This window comes from Bos indicus, chromosome 11 (assembly GCF_029378745.1).
Source record: "Bos indicus isolate NIAB-ARS_2022 breed Sahiwal x Tharparkar chromosome 11, NIAB-ARS_B.indTharparkar_mat_pri_1.0, whole genome shotgun sequence".
In the NCBI taxonomy this organism is placed as follows: domain Eukaryota; kingdom Metazoa; phylum Chordata; class Mammalia; order Artiodactyla; family Bovidae; genus Bos; species Bos indicus.
In genome coordinates, this window is record NC_091770.1 from 44,383,220 (window position 1) to 44,403,367 (window position 20,148).

The window sequence follows — 20,148 nt, forward strand, 5'->3', positions numbered from 1 at the left end:
TGAGAATTAAGTCCCTGTGCAGTTAAGTTAAAGGAATTTTTTTTTTAAACTACTTACACTGCTTTTCTATGAATTAGATTACAAACTGCATCCCACCATGCTTTCTGTCTTTCTGTGCAAAGCTGTTTACACACAGGCAGTGGCAAGCACAGAGGCTGATAGAAGCTGCAGTGAGAATTAGACTTTTCCTTTAACTGTAAGTGGCTGGTATATATTACTCCAAGCAGAAATACCTGTTTTATTTACAAAAAAAAAAAATCAATTTAGGGGAAAAAAAAAAACCTAAACAGTATTCATGGTATTTAAGTTATTAAAATCTATGCTTACTTCAAGATCTAAAATACATATTGACTCAGGTGCATTTGTTTCAAGTCTTGAGGTTTCCTGGGGCAAATGATGAAAAAGCTGTTTTAGCCATTTTCGAATTGCAGGTAACGTAGGCAATGAATCCCACTGTAAGCCAAGCCAGGTGAGGTGTTGAAGACTACCATTATGTGCCCTAATGGCACCTGAAATAAAGCAAAAAAACAAAAAAAAACAGCTTGAGGTTTTGGAAATTTTTGTGTGCCATCAGTTTTGCCAACATAAAAAACGGACTCATAGTAATATTAAATGTAACTTAATGTTATAACTGCTTTTCAGTATCAGAGTACAGGGAAAATCTATAAGCAAAGTCTAGTGTTCTTAATAAAAAGAGTTTTGATGGAAAAAGTTCTTTTGAAGGAAAAAAAAGAGCCTCACTAGAACTCAATAAAACAAAATCTACTGACAGAGGTCAAATAAAGAATAGCCATCTGGTAATAAATCTTGAAACAACAGATCTTCCTTTCGGTAAAGAAATATGAAAACAGTGGGCTATCACTACATTAATAAATTAAGAAATTCAATACTAAAAAAGTTTATGGGCTTCCGAAAGCATAAAAGAAGAGCAAGCTTTCTGGTAATACAGCAATTTGCGAGACAAACATGTCCATAAACTTTATCCCAGTAATTATGTTTTTAGGAATCTGTATAGAAAAAGAAATGGAGACACCTAAAAATTGTCATCAGTATTTTTAATGTAAGTGAAAAAACTGGAAACAGCTTCCAGATGGAAACTGGCAAGTACATTATAGCTATTTCATTAAAAAGATTGTATTAGCATCAAAATGATACTTAGGAGAGAATTCATGACACCAATCACTTGTACAGAACTATTCAGAAGAAAAGCACCTGCTACCATAACCACTACCAATACCTCATATTACCCTCCCCCCATAAACCCTAAAAGTAATTCAGAATAATATTAAGTCATTATTTCTGGATAATCCCCCTGTTGCTATTATATATCTCCTGGTGTAAAAGGATTAAAATGTAAAGTGTTTCCTTAGGAAGATACCACTTACCAACATCATATCTAGCCAATTCATCAGGATCCGGTTCTTGTACATCAATGCTTCCAATATCATCATTACCAAGGAAACAGCTATCCTTAGGTAACTGACGAGAAAACAGAGCGTCGTACAAAGCTGACTGCCCACTCCTGTTGGCAAAGGATTCTACAACCTCTTTTAAAAAGTCTTGCTTGTCACGACTTAAGTTTAGCAGCATATGCCCTGAAAAACAAATTATTTCCATCATTTAAAAGACACAGATTAAAGTTACATCTCTCAACAGTTTCATTCACTTACCCTAAGGGGAAATAACATGACATTCTCAGAATGAACCCTCCAGCCCCAAAACCACAGCTGGACCCAAAAGGGTGCTGATGTGAAAAATGAATAAACTATAGGTGTCAAAGCATCTGCGTCTATGTGCTAGAATAAAAGGAAAGGAAAAAAATGTGTGTGAAAAATCCCAAAAGGATTTCCTTTTGGAAAAGTGTGGGATTCAAGTGGCCAAAGGAGAACAGGATCAAGCTCAAATTTTCTGTCCTGATACACCAAATTTCTAAATCTGGCTGGTCAGAATCATCCTTTAAAGAGATTAAAATTTTTCTGTTTCAGTTCTAGACTTCCACTCCCAGAGATTATGATTCCACAGATTTGAACCTATTTTAAAAACACTCCTTGGATGAGGTTCTAGTTCACATTCTAGTTCTAGTACACATGGATGTGCCTTGAAAGCACTATGGCTTTTCAGGTTTATGGTTTCAATCAGGCTGTTTGAAACAAAACAAAACAAAACAAACTTTTTTCCTGTAATTCTGTTGGCCAATCAGGTTTCGTTACTACCAGACAATTATCTCTTTAAAAATTTGCAGAGAGAAGCTCAGCAGGCCCAGATCAAAGACAGTACAACACAGTTCATTTTACAAACTGTGACCCTCTGCAAAGGTAGAAGGGAGATCTGAGAAAAAAAACAAAAGATCGCTTCAAGGACTCAAAGTTTGTCTCCTACAAAGAAGTAAGCTGTGGGGCAGAAGAGCCTTGACCAACAGTCTACCTACAGACCCCAGCTTATAGCTACTTGGATTTAAGATCATTTCCTAACTCTTAATGAAGGCCCTTCAACTTTACATCAAAACTGTCTCTTATAGAAACATTTCCCTACAGAGCCTTCAGTTCACTGTTTGACTCACTGGCTACCTGAACACTTTCAAGTTTGTGCCTTAGGAAAGCCAGAGAGTGTAACAGACCTTTAGGATCCAACCCAAATAGTAAGAATTGGGAATAAATCTACAAATTCCAACAACCTAACAGAATGTGAATATACACCTTCTGTCTTTGTTTCTAAGTTGTCAGCTCCTGAAGAGAGAGATCCCTAACTTTTTTACCTTTTATCCCCAGTGGCTAGAAAACCAATAACTTATTCTTAGGTCAAGAAGTGCTGTAAAATGTTCTGGATGGAGATTCTAGCAGCTAGATTAAGGATGGGTTAAGGAGTTTCTCCACACAGGAGCAAACAATATTTGTTCCTTTTAAAGAATATTTTTTATCATTTACCATTTTTTATCATTTGTTCTCTCCTCTCTCTCCCTAATTCAATACGGCAAGGAGAAAAAATTCTAACAAATTATCTCCTGGGCAGAGAGAAGACACTATCTAAGATGTGTTCAAAAAGGAAAAAGTTCTTTTTTCTTTTTAAAATAAAATCAGTTAAATGTTACCAGTACCTGATTGGCTCAGACGATCATAGGCCATCATTTCCAGTAGGCTTTGTCCAGCTTCTCCTTTTATTAATTTAGTCTTTGGTCTTGGAATCTAATCATTTTAGAATCAAAAATCTTAATTTAGTGATACATTTCTAATAGTAAAATGTTCCTTTCTATTACACTGTACTTTTCTTCAATAATGAATAAACAGCCAACGGTTAAAGAGAGTTGGGAATCCAACTGCAAAACATCGGGAACTGGGGAATTTAGATAATCTAGAAAAGATGCCTACAAAGAGCATGTCTGAGAAATTACTTTCTATTAAGAACATGTTGGAGTTACAGCTGGGGAAACAAGAACATCTGGTTGGAGACCTTTTCTGCCTTGCACAGATAGACTGGGAGCAGCCTGGGACGACAGCTCTACACCACCCGGCACTGGAGCCCCCACATGGAAATACCACACCCTTCCAGAGCGCAGACCACCTGAGAGACCAGCAGTGTAACAGGAACAACCTAGACAAGAAAAGGGCTCCAAGTCCTGTGCTATGAAGAAGAGGTGGAAGAACGACAAGTAAACAGAATGGTGAGAAGATGACAGCTGCCATCGAGTATTAAGAAAATTATCTTGTAAAAGAAGGGAACACCAAAAGAAAAAAAACACCACCAATGGGTAGCGGCTTGAGAAGTATTTTTACTCCATGTAAGGAAGCACTAAGAACCAAATTATCTAAAAATAAAACAGGCTACCTTGAAAAGCTGCAACTGTCCATCACTGAACATGTTTAGTCCCAGCCAATGAACATTTATCATCCTGAAAGTAACTACACAGATGGTAGGTGCAGTGCTGTTAAACCTCTAGTAATTTTCTTACACTGGGAATGGCAGTATAATTTGATACAACCTCTGTGAGACTGGAAATTTGGCAATAACTCAAAATATTATAAATGCACAGATAGACACTGATCCTGCCATCCATCACTCAAACTCATCCCACCTCCAAATTTTCACATGGGAAATGGCACAAGCTAGTCACTGCAGAATTATTTTGAAGTAGCATAACAATATCTCGGTTTTAGGGCATCAGTTTAATGAAACCCAAACTATGGTACATCTATAGAATGAAATAACATCCAAGCATCAGAATAAATAACAGTGTTGTACTCAGCCTATGTTTTCTGTGCTGATATGGAAATATTGGAATTCAAAACTCAAAGTGGAGTTTTTACTGAATGGGTATCACTGTCACAGAACTGTCAAGCCACTGTTTTAAGTCAGACAATAATAAGTCAGAGACCAACTGAACTCACTAGAACTACTGCAGTCCCTGATCAAGGGGCTGAAAACCCTACCATTCAAACAGCCTGCAGAATCAATCAGGAGGGAGATGTAGTTTTTACTATTTAAAAAGGTCAAAGTTGAATACAACAAACTAATAAATACAACAAAAAAGAAATAGACTCACAGATATAGAGAACAGAGACTAGTGGTTACTGTTGGGAGGAGGGGGAGGGTATCAGAGTGAAGAGGTGCAAACTACTGTGTATAAAATAAGCTACAAGGGTATAATATACAACACAGGAAATGCAGCCAATATTTTATAACTATGAACAGAGTATAATCTTTAAAAATCGTGAATCATTGTACTACATACCTGTAACCTACACAACATTGTACATCAACAATACTTCAATTTTTAAAAGGCCAATGTTTAGAGCAATTGACTGTGTCAACATAAAAATATCCATTTAAAAAATTTAATACATTACAATGTCCATTAAAGAGAGCTGTTAGCTACTTGATAATTCTTTAAAAATATTAATCCTAACAGTTTAATGCTTATACAGATTAGCAAACTTCATTAACTTCACTACTTTTCACTAATAAATTCCTTATGAACAAAATGCTTCTGCTGAGCTAACAGCAGCACTGTGGACTGCCCCTCAACAGGTTTTAAAAGGCCTAAGTATGTTAACTAGAAAAAGCAATAGCCTCCAACAGTCATTTTACAGTGAAACCCTTTTTCTTTCTCTCAAGCAAAGGATTATTCTCTAAAGCTAACAATTTCTACAAGCTAGGAATAATCCACTTTGTGGAAGACTGCTCATTTCTTTTCAGATCAGAAATGATGCAAGCTCACTAAGAAAACATTAAAACTGCAAAAATGGATGAGGGGAGGGCAAGAGCCAACATCTCATCATCTAAAAACAAAGGCTCACATTCTGGCATATTCTCTTTATGTCACTTTCTATGCATAAAGTTGTTTCATGTTTCTAAGGATGAATAAGTATACTGCTGTGTAGTATATACTTATTAGTATTTATTACTTATTAGTAATAAATACTAATAAGTAATAAATAAGTACTACTACTAAGTACTTACTAGTATACTTAGTAGTGTATACAACTGTTAATGTTGTATATATATTAAAAATTAAGTTTCCAATTAACATATTAAAAGTTAGGGTAAATAGTCTTCTATCACAGCTTATGTAACCATGCCCCCAAATTGACTTACTCATTAGATTTTCATTCAAGTTATGTGTATCTTTTTGAATCATGTTTTATCCATACTTGAGACTATTTCCTTGCAGGTTCCCAGAAATGGTACAGTAAAAGATCAAATTCTTCAAAACGATCTTCCAAACAGTCAAAGCAATGCCAACTGCCACCGGCAATGCATTAGTGTACCTGTCTCACCCGCCTCACTAGTACTGTATATTAATAAATCTTGTTATTCTTTCCCCCAAAGTATTTCATTTTAACTTTGTACATATTTCTTCCCATTTTCACCACATACCAGGACATACCCCATGTGAAGTACAATCAAGTCTCACTGAAAGGTCAACGGCACGCCAGACAGGGGGCGATTACCTGGAAGGCTATGAGATAGCAGAGCGCAGCCAGCTCCGAGAGCGCGCGCCACTGCACGTCACTGTGCTGGCCCATCTTCAGCAGCAGGGACCCAGCGTGCATGTAGAAATGGCCTCTCACTTCCAGGAACGTGGCTGAGAGCTCCTCGTTTCCACCTGCACAAAACTTCACAGACTGAAGAGCGCTATCAAAACTGGAATATTAAAGTATTAAACAGGTGTTAAACTACTACACTGTGAATAATCCATGTCATTATTTAATCCTAAATAAAACTGAGAAAGGAATTTACTTCAAGCATCACCTTCCACATCTAAATCCCAACAATCCATTCTGTTTTATGAATTACGAATCAAGTGCTTCGTGTTATTCAACATACTTCCTATATTTCAAGCGTTTTTAACCTCCAGAATGTCTTATTCCAAAACATCTTCTTGATCATATGGTTTCATTATTTAATTCAAAGTTGAAATTTCTCAAAATAAACATGCCATTTCACATTATAAGTAAACAACTAAGACACATGCCATTATCAAGATGAAAACTGCTTTTACTATACATTTAACTACAGAGTTAATTATAATTCTTACTATTATTTGTAATCTACGTACTAATCAGTACTTTTTAATCCTAATGGTCCTCAAAATCTTCATTTTCTAAGAAAATCAAAAGCAAACAATAGAAATGTGAAGAATGATTTTGAAGTAGATTATAATAAGAAATCTGAGTAACAGATTATTTCTTCTAGCCTGTGAATTTCTGGAACTTGCAGAGGGTGTCAAGACTCCTCCAAGGGGTATGTGTAGTAGTAGTATCATAGCACTAAGAAATCTTCTTCCTCACCACTTTCTCATGGGACCAAAAGTTTTTAAGTATATAACCATGCCTACTTCCCCCCAACCATAAATATTTTCTAAAATCATCAGAAAGTTTGATTGAGTCTTTTTGGCTACTCCCTCATACTACCTGTATGAAGACACCAAGTACTTCCTCAAGAAAACGACTTACTCTCCTACACCCCAGTGTAAAGAACTCCCTGCCATGTGAGATGGGGGAGGAACCATTACTTTTCAGAATATGAGTGTACACCAAGGAGCAGCAACCTTGTTCATTACGGACCCCATGCTGATGTGGCTCTGTGGGCACAGCAGCTCTGCCACAGGGCTCGCCTCTACTGCTGCAGTGCGCGAGCACACAGCTGGCACAGCAGGAGGTCGGCTGTGTCAGGGGAGCCCCACTCACAAGCAGGCAGGTGGTGAGCCTGGTTTAGCCCACAAGCTCTAAATTGACATACAAATCCAAGTGACGTGTCTGTTCAGTGGAATTTATTTTAATCAAATGGAGACACTGGTCCTCAGAATTATGGAAGAGCAACGAGGATGTGCATTTTCAGACTCAACTCTTTACTAAGCATTCCAAAACTAAACGTTTAATTACAAGAGTAACTTAATCAAGAACAGTAATAGAGTTCTCTAAGAATCAGAGTTTCACAAAACCAATTATAATATAATACTGCCCCAAAAGAAGATTCCTTCTAAGTAGTTCACCATATTATTAAGTATTACCTCTGGACATTACAGAAAAAATAATGACATTAAGTTGTTTAGACGAATGAACACAAACAGACATCTGTAATTTACACTGAAGTGCTCTCTCTAGGTCGGCCTACCTCTCCAGCAATTCTCTGCTCTCCTGCGCATCTCTCATGGACAGCGTGAGAAGCATCAGGTTAGCATAGGCTATAAGTAAGTCCTGACTGGTTGCTCGCCAGTTACTTTTATCAGACTCCAAACACTGTGAAGATTCCAGGTATTCCTGTTGTGCAAAAAGAACTCTAAGTTACGAAACTGTATCATGTGTTACAAAACTGAGTGTTTTACGACTACAAACCCCTTTGCCCATTCACAGGCTGAAAAACCATGTTGGTTTTAGATTAGCCTACAAAAACACCAAAAAATACACAAACATATTTCTCATATCTATCTCTTGAATCCACTCATTATAAATTGAAATCATCCTGGTAAAATCAGCTCATTTCACAGCTGCTACACATAAACGAAAGAGACTTAGGTCATGGAGTGCAGTGGTTAAATACAAAGGGAAATACGGTAATTGTGAGACCCAACAGCCCTTACCTACCTTAAGGGTCTGTACTACACAGGAATTCCACTCTAAACTTGACCGCAGAGCTGTGTTCCTCTCTGCCTGGTGGCAGTGGGCCACAGCATCTCTCAGCCTGCTGTTGGAGCGATACAGCTCCACCAGTCGGATGTTCACGTGGACATCATCAGGCCTTGCATAAAGTTCTGACTGAATCAAGTCGAAAAGTTTATTCCATCCATCTTCACCTTTACAATCTAAAAGCTGTTCCTATTTATAAAGAACCATTAATTAGAGAAACATCTGTGCAATTTTAAAAACATCATGGTGCTCCTATGAGCACCATCCCACTGTGTCTGGCTTTAGTCAATTCCCACCCTACATACCTCATTAGTGCCCTCAGTCATTTCCAGAAGCTCAACCTCCAGAAAATACATGGAGAGAAACATCTGGGATTACACAGCTGCAGGAGGGCCTGGACTCAGCTCAGAACATCCCTGCATACCTGTCACGACCAGAAGGGACCCTTGCACCCACGTGTCCTCACCTTCCATGTGCTCTGGATCTCCCTAAGGCTGCTCAGTCCCCGTTCCCACTTCTCCTACTGTGGAGCTCCTACTATGCCACCATCTTCTTGGTCTTCACCTTCCCCCTTACTGAACGAGAGTCCCATTCCAAGACAGGTGCCATCACTTATCCGCTAGACTATGTACAGGTGGAGGAGGTGGTGACTGACTCACTCCCAGTGTCATCACCTGATCATGCCCCTCCTCCCCCAAACCTGTTTATAACATTTTACTAAAGGATGTGCTATCTGGCCATGCCTCCCACTCCTTATCAGCACCTGGAACAGAACTTCGTTCATCCCTGCTGCTGCTAAGTCACTTTAGTCGTGTCCGACTCTGTGCGACCCCATAGACGGCAGCCCACCAGGCTCCCTCGTCCATGGGATTCTCCAGGCAAGAACACCGGAGTGGGTTGCCATTTCCTTCTCCAATGCATGAAAGTGAAAAGTGAAAGTGAAGTTGCTCAGTCGTGTCTGACTCTTAGCGACCCCATGGACTGCAGCCTACTAGGCTCCTCCATCCACGGGATTTTCCAGGCAAGAGTACTAGAGTGGGGTGCCATTGCCTTCTCCATCGTTCATCCCTAAGATACATCATGAACCTTCGTTCATCCCTAAGATACATCACTACCAGCAGCACAAGACACAGGACAGCCTGGCCACCCTGCTGTTTAACAGCTTCACCTTCACCACTCCACACCAGCCCCAGCCATCCATGTGGCAAAATCTATACTCTGAACCAATCACTCAGACCACAACACCCCCTCATTTTCTCACCTCCCTGGGGCCAGCACAGCCTCACTGCCACATCTCCTGCCTCTACCGCATGAAAAGGTCCTTTTAATTTTCCATAAAACACACACATACACTTTCCTTCCCTGTCAAGCTAAAACACCAGAGTCTCGCATCCAGTCACTCCCTACTTACAGATAGAGCCCTCAGCTAGCTCTCTCTGCCCCTCCTGGAAGCCCCCTTCCCTGCAGTCTCCACCCCTGTGCACTAACAGATGAGCATGTGTAGGGCATCTGGGAGCATGGGGAATTACAACCAGGCCAACTGATTCACCTTCATAATCTCAAACCACCAGACTGGCAATGCCTAGAAAAAAGTCCTAGTTTACTTCTAAAGACTCATTTTCTCCACTCCCTGAAGAGTTTACTTCGTACTCCTCTTTCCTCTGACCCTCTCTTTAGGATCTCCACTCATCCTCCATGGAGAAAATGGAAGCCATGGCCTGTAAGCTCCACTTCCCCTTCCTGCACTCTCCTCCCGCCCACCGCCCAGTGAACCTCGCTCCTCATCAGTCTCCTCCTGGACCAGTTCCATAAACTTACACCTGGTCTGTAACTGCAAAGAACCCCTAGACATCAATTACATGTTTAAAATTAGGTAAAAGATCAGCCCCATTACAGATGTTTTTCAAAAACTACTCTCAAACCCAAAAGAAAACCTTTCTGTCAATGATATTTTTGTTCATTAAAGAAGTGCCAAAAAAACTATTTATTTTAAGTAAGCCTCAACTTCTAGGAGAAACAGAATTACTCTGCTTAATAGTTATACATTTCATGGATTTCTAGTCCAAAAGTTCCAGGAAAAAAATCTGACATAAGATTTATTAGTTTTAGACAACAGTATTTTTAAAGTCATTAAAGAAAATCAGGATGCTTCACAAACAATTAAACTTTTGTTACACTGCAAGAAAATAATCCTCTCCCCATTATACACATAGTCCATAACATCACTGTCACCAGACGGAATGGACTCTTGTAGCCAATGAAGAAAGTCATGACCAGTGAAAAATTATGTTTGAGGCATAAAACAAAGATACTAATAAAGCAAAGAAATCTGCACTATGAAACAACATTTTTGATTAATACTTAAAACCCAGGTGTTTATCACAGGGAGAGAAAAAAAATAATGTTACTAGTATTCATCTCCATGGCTTTTAAAGACATTTTTTATTTAAAAATCTGTACACAATTGTTTATACCTGATATGTAATAGCTAAAAATTGGAAACACAGAATTTCCCCCCAAAGTAAATGGTTCACCGGTGGAACACACCAGTATGAGTACATACTACTCGGCAAAAAGGAAGGAACCTATCCTGACACACACAACTTGAAAGGTCTCAAGGGCACCATGCAGAATGAAGAGCCAACTGCAAAAGGTCACATGATGCCTGCTTCTATCATATGACATTTTTTAGTTACAAATTATAAAGACAGAGAACAAATTACCAGTTGGCAGAAGCTAAGGAGAGATAGATGTGACCACAGAAATGGAGGCATGAAAGACAGCCCCATGGTGATGCAGTGCTAGATACGCATGTCTACACGTGACGGGTGGAACAAGAACTACACGTGTACTGCACCCATGCCAAACCCTGCAGTGACTGTTCGACAGTCACACCAAGATGGAACCACCATTGAACCATTTACTTTTGGGGGAAATTCTGTGTTTCTGTTTGGATGGAGCACACTCAGGACCTTTCTGTACAACCTCTCCAACTTCCTGAGAAAAATCTCTATTTCAATAAAAAACATTAAAAAAATTCTACTGGAAACATTTATAAATGAGGGATGGGGGTCCTTTTAAAAAGAATATATATGAGAATTCCCCGAAAGTCCAGTGGTTAGGACTCAGTGCTCTTCCTGCAGGGGCCCTGGTTTCAATCCCTGGTTGGGGAACGAAGATCAAATAAGCTGCATGGCAGGGGGAACCAACAGACAATTAAAATTACAGTTAAAATTCTGTTTGTCTAGCACATTTTGGAAAGTCTTTCTCCAAAAAGTCTCCTAGTAAACTATATTTCACTCAGTAAAGAATAACATGCAGAGCCAGTTAATACATTAGCAACACATTTCTATCACTTTTAGTAGTCATCTATAACACACTAGAGAAACTTTTAACTTTTGCTTGAAAACCTCACTATCCTGTAACACAGTCCTTCCCAAATTTATATAATGGTTCTTTGAAACTGTCACCTTCTGGGTAATTTGCACCCAATTAAGTGAAAGTTTTATAATAGAGCTCAATTTATAATAATTCTCAGCTCCACCATCTACTAATAGCTAAGGAACAGTAAAATCCCTAATACAGTAATCACTGCGAAGATAGATGAGATGCCACTTGGAAAGCAAACTGGGTGCTGGTGAAACAACACACCGCGACGCCTCATATACTGTGGAAGGGCCATCGCCTCCACAGCGGCAACTACTCTGCTCATGCACACTGCGGTGCTACTGCCGATGGTCACAGCTCTTCTGTCACTCCCCCAGACTTACACACAACTAGAGGTCTATTCCCCTAGGATGCCCCTCACCTCCACACATACCAGTTTACAGCTTACTACTTAAGTCATTGAAATTCCAAGTACCAGCAATAGCTGTGTCTTTAAGTTTTCTCTGACTGCTTTTATTATATGCTTTGTTTTCTTTAGTTTTTTACCTTTAGTTTATAAATTGCAGGACTTCCTGGAAAAAGTTTAGCTGCTCGTTCAACCCAGTATTTAGCTCTTCCATCAGTAACATCATTTTTACAGAGCAATTCTGCAATCTTCAACACAAGATCTTTCTGTGTTGGGTTTAATTCCACTGAACGCTGATACCAAAAACAATTAAGAAATTAGTAGGATTCCTAAAGTCTGTACACTCATACACAAAATTTAAAAACTTAACAAGTACTCCATTACAAACTCTATTTCTAAATGACAACACGTTATGGATGCTTGGGGCTGTTGCACTGGGACGACCCAGAGGGATGGTATGGGGAGGGAGGAGGGAGGAGGGTTCAGGATGGGGAACACATGTATACCTGTGGCGGATTCATTTTGATATTTGGCAAAACTAACACAATTTGTAAAGTTTAAAAATAAAATAAAATTAAAAAAAAATTAAACTGTCTGCAAGTTTTTAGAAAATGAATAAAAAGTTTTTTATTTGGTAAATGCAAAAAAGAAAAGGAAGGAGGGGAGAAAAGGAACCATGCATTTCTCACCATGGTAAACTTAAAATTTACAAGTATTAATAATCTTTTCCAAGTGCTAACCTCTCCATGACAAAATACAGCACTCTTTGGGCCAAATATTTTAAAATCTGTTTCAAGCTGTTTTGCTTAATAGTATGATGATATGAGTGCTTGTTTTCAAGACATCCATAAAACGTACCTGAATTACTTACTACCTCAATTAACCTGGATATTATGAGTGTGGTTATGTTCTAACCTTACACAGTTTATTTACCTTGTAACATTCAACAGCTTTCTCTATGTTTTCCTCCACTTCGTAAAGAAGACCGAGAAATCTGTGAGCTTTGGGATCCCTTTCTTGCACATTAATATATGTAGATATATATCTGTTCAGAAATAATAATATAAAAACAATCTTCAAAATACCAAATTTAGAACTGTGTTTAAATGCAGAGAGAATATCTTACTCTAAGCAACCACTAAACTAATTTCTACTGTTTTCTGCTGAACATCACTATTTACTTAGAGCAGAGTATGCAGACAATTCAGAAGCATCCACAGGAAGAAACAGACAGCACCTAGACACACACACACACACACACACAGTCAACAGCACCTAGACACAAAGTCGACAGCACCTACACATACACAAAGTTGATAGCACCTAGATACACACACACAGTCAATAGCACCACCTACACACACAGTTGACAGCACCTAGACATACACACACACAGAGTTGAAAGCACCTAGACACAAACACACAGTAAAGAGCACCTATACACACACATAAACAGTCGACGGCATCTATATACACACACACACAAAGTCAAGGACACACTCACTCTATCATTAAACGCTACATTCACCAAAAGTTTTCCTCAGTGCTACCCATTCATAAGAAATGAACATGTAAGTTCTACCTTTTTTTCTATTACACTTTGGTAAAGCACTAAAAAGTTTTGCAGAGAAATTACAAAGTGATTACAGTAAATCTTTAAGTTATCATAATGCAAAATACTAAAGAGCACTAATTCCCGAACAACCACTAAGATAATCTGTTCATCTTTTAAACAATAACATCTAAGGGGACTGCACAGGAGTCACTCAGTATACCACCAAATGCAGATGACTTGATTATAAACAAGCGTCTTCTAGGCCCAGTGCACGTTATCACAGGAAGAATCAGACCAAAGATCAACATTGAAGGAAAAAGTGTCATTTTATAAAGTAAGGAACTACAGCTGTTAGGTCAATAAAGGTGCGAACATTTTCTTAACAAAATTTTCATCTTCCCATCAATGCCTTCAATAGCCTACCTCCCTCTTAATTTCCAGCTTTAAGCTACTGAAAATCAGGAGATCAGATCACCAACCTTCTTGGCCTTGGAGGATCACTCACTAGTAGTCAACTAAAGTTATCTCTGACACAAGCTATTCTCCCACCCAGGAATTGGTTTAGTCTTGTACTCACTGCTATTTTCTAGCTGATGAAAGTAGCAGATAGCTAACCAGAAAGAAATCAAGATGTAAGCACGGTTCCCTTTTATTCTAACCCAGAACAATCTCTAGAGAAAGTTTAATGCCAGATGACAGTTTGGTACTTACTTTTTAGCAAGATCATATTCTTTAGCTTCATAATACAGCTTTGCAAAATAAAATCCTTTCATTGACTTCTAAAAAAAAAAAATTAAGAATTATTTTATTCTTCATATTTCAAATTTTGCATGTTTTTCACAAGAACTAAAATCTGTTGTAACAATGTTAACATCCACTCAGTATTCTTGACTGAAAAAAATCCCATGGACCGAAGAGCTGGTGGGCTACAGTTCCTAGGGTGACAAAGAGTTGGACAAGACTGAGCACACAAGCAACCTCGCACTTAAAAGGTAAAAACTGCCTGTAGAAATGCATACATATTTTAAATCATGAAACTACATCTAATTCTCATGAAACAACAAACAAATTTAAGAAAGACAAGATGACATCAGAAATTAAGAATTTATATATCAACAAGAAACCCTAGGAACTGTGTGGTTTCCTCTCACTTTATAGATAAGTAAACAGACAGAGCCCGCTTTCCTGGCGGAGAAGTAGTACACCAGAGAGAGACCTCACTGCTCCTGCCATACGCATGCCTTTATGCGGGAAGAGTAACGAAGTACTGCAGAGCCACTGAGGCACTGGGGCTTCCGGGTCCCGTTACTGACCTCTGCACAGACCATTATCTTACACTCAAGGAGTTAGAGAGGCAGAAATAAAATCTGCCTCTCCTGGTATTAATTCTCCTGGTAATAATCCAAGTCCACACCCTGGTTCTTTTATGTCTACAGGCTCCGAAGTCCAGAATGCAGGAGCACACCAGATGACGTCATATACACATGATAAACGTACAGAGCATCAAACACCTTATTTTGAAAATGACAGGACACAGAAAAATAAAAATCAATGTATTATGTAAAAAGAGCAATGCTTTCATTTACTGATTTTATTTCTAAAAAGTATGGATGTTAGATGTTGCTGTGCCTACTAGTCTCCAGGCACCATTCTGAGTGCTGGGGAATCGGCAGTAAACAAAGTCTGTCTTCAAGCAGGAAGCTTGCACTTCAGGAAGGGTGACAAGCAGACAGTAATCTCCATGGAGGCAGGACAGAATGCTCTTACAGCACCTCATCAGTTCTCTATAGAACACCTCATTTTGACAAAGCTACAATCAGTACTTGTCCCACAAAGCACAGGCACCCTAATAGTGCCTATCTAGCTGGGAGTTTCTCCTCCCTTAGCTGCTGAGGGTGGAGGTGCACAGACAAGGCATCACATAATTTATACAATGGGACAGAGACAAGCTTGTGAGGGAAAGTCTTGGGAAGGGGGATACTTGACTAGAAACCTGATTAATGTGCAGAAGTGGTTACCTGGGGCAGGTGAACTGCAAAAATTTAACACCGCTCCACTGTTTACTATGGAGTATTTCCATTTTCTCCTTTTTATGAACTCTCTTCTTTTATGAACAGAAGACACTCCTGAATGGCACCCATCTTCCTGAAACACTCTTTTCATGTCTTCAATGAACACAGGTTCTCCTCACTTCATTTCTACCATGGTGGTCATTCCCTCTCCAACTCCTCTTCTCTCTCAGGGTGTCTCATCTGGGACATAATCCATCTCACCGAGGACTACCCTGACTCTCAGATATGTGTCTTTGCTTCTCCTGAGCTCTAAACTTATGTGCAAATGATCAAGATGTGTTAGTTCTACCTTCTGGGTTACCTCAACCCACGTTTTTCTACATCTCTAATGCTACTGTCAAAGTCCAAGCCTGCTATCACGTCTCTGTGGGATGACTGAAATGGCTATTCCTGTTTCCCTCTCAAAGTTAGTCAAAACATAACACAAATGACACTGTGTATTTACAACTGTAAATCCTTTTTTGTCTTCCATTACACTTTGAAAATATCCCTATTTCTCACCAAAGACTAGCATGACACGGTATCTGCCTAGCTCTCCAACTTTACCTTGTCTGCTCCATGCATGCTATGGTCTAAAACCAGTGACTAAAACCAGAATGCAACTCTCCAACTGGGGTAGTCCTGAGGAGTCTGTTTAATTTAAACAAAGGCAACAGTAGGTACTGATATGATATGGTTTCTGCCCAGTACATTCAATGTCAGAGTGAAAAAATTCAATGAAGTTAAATAAATGGCAGAGTAACTATGATTCTCTTAAGCCAATGCTTCGTCATCTAATCAGAGACATGTATGAATTCATGACCAAGATTTTCACTAACCTAGTCAAAGGAGAGCCAGGGGAAAGTGAGTCTGAGGATCAACTGAGGAAGAGCACCCAGTAGGGTGTGTGTGGCTCATGTCTGGTACAGGAACAGATATGAAAAGCAGAGCGAGTGGAGGGCCCCCAGGGCCTCTCACCTCCCCTGTACACCATGGGCGGTTAGGTCCAGTACACCTATCGGAGCATCACACAAGTATATCTCAAACCAAGCTGAGTAGAGAGTCAAATTCCAGTGAAGCAAACAGGAAAAACTCATTTTACCTAGATTTTCACTAGGATTAAAGATCCTAAAACTGGGTTCTCCCAATCCTTTTGATCTTTTTAGTTTTAAGCCGAGGTTATCAGAAAAGTTACCGTACTGGCTTTAGGCAGTCAAACATTGAAAGAACTCACCTTTGGTCATGTCTTGCTGATGTCATGTCTTGATCCTTGTAGAGAACTACCATTGGATCATTTACTCAGTAACATAACTACGTTTACATCTGCACTCAATGTAAACTGGGTTTAGACCTTCATGAGAGAGGTTGGTTCTACTCTAATGATAATGATTGTTTCCTTAACAAGCCTCCTCAGAACAAGAGGAACCATGGTTCAGACAATGGGGGCATGAGTTTGCCTGAGGAGCAACCTAGTCAAACAGAACATCAGTGAGGTTCTGACTGAATGCTTCTAAGAATCCCATCTAGGCAGGACAACAGAGTCACAACAGGTGGTGTTTCAGATGGCAACGAAGCTATAAAGAGACACGAAGGAAACTTAAACCAATCTCAAAAGGCTACATTTTTAGGATTCCAACTATATTACATTTTGGAAAAGGCAAAACTACGTAGACACTAAAAACATTAGTGGTAGCCTGGGCCTGCAGGGAAAAAGGTATGAAGAGCAAAACACAGAGGATCTTTAGGGCAGCGAAGCTACTATGTATGACACAATAACAATGAATACCTGTCCTTATACATTTGTCAAAACCCAGGACTGTACACCACCAAGAGTGAACCCTAAGGTAAACTGTGGACTTCAGATGAAAATATTGTAAGTTCATCAACTGTAACAAGTGTTCTATTCTGTGGGAAATGCTGACACTGGGGCAGGCAGGACGAATGTGGGAAAACTACCTTCATTACAGTTTTGCTCTGAACCTAGAACTTTTCTAAGTCTACTAAAAAAATTTTAACTCTAATTTTCCACAAATTTTCCTCAGTAAAATGAACCAAGAACACATTAAAACTATTGTATACCATAATCAACAGAGATTTTTGTCTCAGGAATGCAAGGTTGATTTCATACAAGACAATGAGTTAACTAATACATCACATTAAAAGAACAAAGGAAATAAACTGCAAGACCATGTCAAGTGCCATCAAAAGAAAAACAGTATGTGACAAAATCCAACATTTATTCATGATAAAAATTCTCAGAAAACTGATTCTCTCAGAAAACTGATTCTCTCAGAAAGCAAAGAATATCCTCAACATGATAAAGGTCATTAATGAAAAGCTCACAGCTAACACCATGCTCAGGGCTTTCCAGGTGGTGCCAGTGGTAAAGAATCTGCCTGCCAAGCAGGAGATGCAAGTTCAATACCTGGGTTGGGAAGATCCACTGAAGAAAGAAATGGCAACCCATTACAGTATCCTTGCCCGGGAAATCCCATGGACAGAGGGATTTCTGGCAGGCTACAGTCCATAGGGTCACAAAAGAGATAGACATGACTTAGCGACTAAACAACACCAATAGCAACACTACACTCAAGGATGAAAGATTAAATAAAGGCTTTCCCCTTAAGATCAGAAATGGCTTTCAGCGCTTCTATTCAACACTGAGTTGGAAGTTTTAGTCAGAACAATTTCAGACAGAAAAGAAATTACAAAAACAAAAAAAACTGAATTGAAAGGAAGTAGCAAAACTACCAATATCCATAGATGATGCAATCCTATATAAAGTCCCCAAAAATTCACAAGAAAACTACTATAGCTAAAAAACTAATCCAGCAACACTGCAGGACACAAGATTAGCACACCAACAGTCAGCTGTGCTGAACAAGCAGAAGAGTGAACTGATAAAGCAATTCCAGTCACAAAAGCTTATGAAAGAATCAAATACCTGGGAGTAAAGTTACCCAAGGAGGCAAAAAACCTGTATGCTGATAAATTTAAAACACTGCTGAAAGGAATTAAAGACCTAAATAAATGGAAAGGTGTGTTCATGAATAGGATGACCTAATATAACCAATGGGTGAATACCACTCAAAGGAATCTACAGATTCAACGCAATCTCTTGAGAATTCCAACAGCCTTTTTTGAAGAAATAGAAGGGTCAATCCTCAAATTCATATGGTATTGTAAGAGGCCCCAAACACACTCTTGAAATAGAACAAAGCTGAAAGACATACCACTTCCCCAATGCAAAACTTACTATAAGACTACAGCAATCAAAACAACATGCCACTGATCTAAGGAGAGACATACAGACCAACTAAACAAAACTGAGAGTTCAGAAACAAATCCATAAAGCTATGGACAATTAATTTCTGACAAGCATGCCAAGTCTATTCAATGGAAAGAAAACAGTCTCTTCAATAGACGGTGATGATACAATTGATTTTCCACGTGCAAAAGAATGAAACTGCACCCTCTTCCTCACACCATGTATACGTATAACTAACTGAAAATGGGTCAACATTAAGAACTAAAATCCATAAAACTCTCAGAAGAAAACATAGGGTTAAACCTCCGTTAGCTCAAATTTGGCAATGTACTCTTAGATATAACACCAAAAACAACAGGTAAAATGAGATTCATTAAAATTAAAAACATTTTGCATCAACTGACAATCCAAAAAAAAGTGAAAGGACAACTTATAGAATTAGAAAAAACATTTGGAAATTATATCCAAAATATAGAAAGTATTTCTACAACTCAATAACAGACAAATATTCAATTCAAAAGCCTAAAGGAAAGGGCTTAGGTAGCTACTGCACTAAAGAAGATATGCAAATGACCAATAAGCCATGAGAAGATGCTCAACATTATTAGTAATCAGGAAAATGCACATCAAAGCCACAATAAAAAACCCCCACCTGGATAGCTATAATTAAAAAAAAAAAAAAACACGTATAGAAATTGAAATCCTCTTACACCGCTGATGGAGATATAAAATAGTGCAGCCACTATGGAAAACACTTGGCAATTTATCTAAGGCTAAACCCAGATTACAACCCAGCAATTCTACTCATGGATACAAATTCAAGAGTTAAAAACAAAATCTCAAATAGACATCTGCACACCCATGTCCACAGCAGCATTACCTACAATAGCCAAAAGGCAGAAACAACTCAACTATCTGTCCTTCAACAGATAAAGGGATAAACAAAATTGTGGTCTATACAGACAGTGGCTCAGATTACACGCTTGTTATTGCAAAATTCAGACTTAAATTGAAGAGAGTAGGAAAAACCACTAGGCCTTTCAGATTAGATCAGATCAGTCCCTCAGTCGTGTCCGACTCTTTGCTACCCCATGAATAGCAGCACGCCAGGCCTCCCTGTCTATCACCAACTCCCCGAGTTCACTAAGACTCATGTCCATCGAGTCAGTGATGCAATCCAGCCATCTCATCCTCTGTCGTCCCCTTCTCCTCCTGCCCCCAATCCCTCTCAGCATCAGTCTTTTCCAATGAGTCAACTCTTCCCATGAGGTGGCCAAAGTACAGGAGTTTCAGCTTTAGCATCATTCCTTCCAAAGAAATCCCAGGCCTGATCTCCTTCAGAATGGACTGGTTGGATC

At 39.0% G+C, this 20,148-nt stretch overlaps 1 protein-coding gene across 2 annotated transcripts in view; it reads right to left on the reverse strand.

The window, feature by feature from the left end:
• LOC109566113 (E3 SUMO-protein ligase RanBP2-like) overlaps window positions 1–20,148 on the reverse strand; it is a 61,886-nt gene that overhangs the window by 29,910 nt on the left and 11,828 nt on the right. For both annotated transcript variants that reach the window (XM_019970221.2, XM_019970220.2), the window contains exons 2-11: window positions 14,183–14,250; window positions 12,850–12,961; window positions 12,057–12,209; window positions 8,082–8,312; window positions 7,612–7,757; window positions 5,946–6,138; window positions 3,095–3,182; window positions 1,386–1,595; window positions 328–509; window positions 58–233 (exon numbers count right to left, since the gene is read on the reverse strand). In XM_019970221.2, the coding sequence (XP_019825780.2) occupies window positions 58–233; window positions 328–509; window positions 1,386–1,595; window positions 3,095–3,182; window positions 5,946–6,138; window positions 7,612–7,757; window positions 8,082–8,312; window positions 12,057–12,209; window positions 12,850–12,961; window positions 14,183–14,250 (1,559 nt within the window). The remainder of the gene's footprint in view (window positions 1–57; window positions 234–327; window positions 510–1,385; window positions 1,596–3,094; window positions 3,183–5,945; window positions 6,139–7,611; window positions 7,758–8,081; window positions 8,313–12,056; window positions 12,210–12,849; window positions 12,962–14,182; window positions 14,251–20,148) is intronic.